At 47.3% G+C, this 2611-nt stretch overlaps 1 protein-coding gene across 1 annotated transcript in view; it reads right to left on the bottom strand.

Annotated features, from left to right (window-relative positions):
• Window positions 1–1589: 1589 nt before the first annotated feature.
• EEF1G (eukaryotic translation elongation factor 1 gamma) overlaps window positions 1590–2611 on the bottom strand; it is a 15692-nt gene continuing 14670 nt past the window's right edge. The window contains exons 7-9 of the mRNA XM_023518436.1: window positions 2275–2447; window positions 2064–2188; window positions 1590–1827 (exon numbers count right to left, since the gene is read on the bottom strand). Coding sequence (XP_023374204.1) covers window positions 1669–1827; window positions 2064–2188; window positions 2275–2447 — 457 coding nt within the window. The 3' untranslated portion in view covers window positions 1590–1668. The remainder of the gene's footprint in view (window positions 1828–2063; window positions 2189–2274; window positions 2448–2611) is intronic.

The following is a 2611-nucleotide window of genomic DNA, read 5'->3' as shown; positions in this document are numbered from 1 at the left end:
CCAGGAGTTGGAAGTTGCTGTGAGCTGTAATGCCACGGCACTCTACCCAGGGGGACAGCTTGAGGCTCTGTCTCAAAAAAAAAAAAAAAATTAAGCTTGGGGCAACGCCTGTGGTTTAGTGAGTGGGGCACTGGCCCCATATACTGAGGATGGCAGGTTCAAACCCAGCCCTGGCCAAACTGCAACAAAAAAAAGCTAGGTGTTGTGGCAGGCATGTGTGGTCCCAGCTACTTAGGAGGCTAAGGCAAGAGAATCACCTAAGCCCAGGAGTTGGAGATTGCTATGAGCTGTGACACCACAGCACTCCACGAAGGGTGACAAAGTGACTCTTGTCTCTAAAAAAAAAAATAATAAGGGCAGTGCCTGTGGCTCAAAGGAGTAAGGTGTCGGCCCTATATGCCAGAGGTGGTGGGTTCAAACCCAGCCTCAGCCAAAAAAAAAACAAAAGCTCAATGGGAAAAAAATAGTAACCATGAGTCTGAGCAGGGTACTAGATGGCAATTATGACCACTGTGTATTCTAGGAGATAGCAGGGTGTAAGTACAAGCTTTAAGCAGTGATACTGGGTGCTAGTGGCACAAACCTGTTGTTCCAGCTACTTGGGAGGCTGAGGCAAAAGGATCATTTGAACTCAGGAGTGCAAGACTACAGTGAGCTTTGATGATAACACTGCACTTTAGCCCTGGCAACACAGTACAACCTTGGCCAGGCACAGTGGCTCATACCTGTAACCCTAGCATTCTGGGAGGCCGAGCTGGGTGGACTGCCTGAGCTCACAGGTTAGAGACTAGCCTGAGCCAGAGTGAGACCCCATCTCTAAAAAATAGTTGAGCGTTCTGGCAGGTGCCTGTGGTCCCAGCTATTCGGGAGGCTGAGACAAGAGGATCTCTTAAACCCAAGAGTTTGAGGTTGCTGTAGGTAATAGCACCACAGCACTCTACCCCAGGGCAACTGAGTGAGGCTCAAAACAAAACAAAACAAAACTGTAAGATTTTGCCTCAAAAAAAAAAAAAAAAAGACACCAGCTGTGCTCAAAACTCTACCTCTACCACTTAAGGTATGTGATCACAGGCAAGTTACTCTATCTCTGAACCCTATTTCTTTGTTAGAAAGTAGATACCACCAGAGCTGATCTGCAGCCAGGTAAGGGCCAATAGGCCAATGTTGTTCTGCCTTACATGTGCCTGGTCTCCCAGTCTGTTTGAGGAACCTAAACTATGAACCCTTAAAAACTGTTACGTATCTAATCCATAGGGCAGTTGTCACTACATAGGTTGCTCTTACCATTATCAGCAACTATTCTCTCCCTTCAACTAGGACCTGGAATCTGATCTCTAGGAATCAAGATAGTTACAAAACCCCATTATCACTAGCCAGTCTAACTGCTTCCAATCTTTTCCAGCTAGAAGACAGTCATCATCACAGGAGGCAGGGCAGCAAAATCAAAACGGAGGACAGGTCTCTCTTCCTTTTCTTCTGTCTTCTCTCCTGCAAATCGAGGTACTGCAGACATATAAAATATCTTGTTTCGACATATCTACTCCCCTTTGAGGAAGCCACCACTTATAAAGTAAGCAGGACAGAAAAGGTTTCAATGTTCAGTTTCCTTTAATGACCCCCATCTCCCTGAAGGATAGGTGCAGGCAGCTAGGCGATGGCAAGAGATGTTCACTTGAAGATCTTGCCCTGATTGAAGGCTTTGCCCACATGCTGGAAGGCCCCCTCCCAGGAAAAGTACTCGCGAACCAGTGTCTGAGTCTCCTCACTGCCAGGATCCAGTTTCCGCCATGTATATGACTCGTAGTCCACCTGCCAATCTGGACTCAGCTGAGGAATGAAAAGCAAGCAAAGCACGTGGTCAGGTTATGGGATACCATCCCATATCTGTGTTACTTCCAGCTCAGACACATGTCATTAGATCCCAGGACTTCTGTGAACAGGTACAGATAATTTCTACACACATTCCTAAGCTCTCCTGAACAGTCACTGGCCCAAACTTAAAACACTGTACTTCCTATACCCTCATCCACCCCCTGGAGACCCTTCCCCTCCACCTTCCTCACCGGAAAGGCAAGCTCCTGGCCTCTGAAGACCCAGACTCCAGAAATGGAGCTGCTGTTGTTGGTGCCAAAGAGGATAACACTGGCAAAGGCATTCTTCCTCAGCTTGTCCAATCGCTGGAACATTCCTAAAGGGGCAAGAGAGAACACTCATTGTCTGTGCAATCACATCACCCACTACCTTGTTTTTCCTCTAGACCCATCCCTTTCTTACCAGTGATGAGGTTGCAACTCATAAAGGTCTGGGTGAGCTCTTCTGGGAAGCGGTACTCAGAGTACCACAGGGACCAGCCATCCTTATCAAAGTGCTCCCAAAAATACGGCAGTGCCACAGAGACTGTGTCCTCATTGGAGTACTTGCGCTTAAATTCATCCAACACAAAGGTACTGAGAAGAGAAAAAAATACAAAGACGTCAATAAGGAGAAGGGTTGCCAGCCTAAAAGGATCTAAGGATGTTTTCATTTAAAATTTACTGGCTTTGCTCGGCGCCTATAGCTCAACCGGCTAAGGCGCCAGCCACGTACACCTAAGGTGGCGGGTTCAAATCCC

Source organism: Otolemur garnettii, unplaced genomic scaffold (genome assembly GCF_000181295.1).
Source record: "Otolemur garnettii isolate 467f Iridium unplaced genomic scaffold, OtoGar3 scaffold00140, whole genome shotgun sequence".
Lineage (NCBI taxonomy): Eukaryota > Metazoa > Chordata > Mammalia > Primates > Galagidae > Otolemur > Otolemur garnettii.
This window is presented reverse-complemented; position numbering and strand designations above follow the sequence as displayed.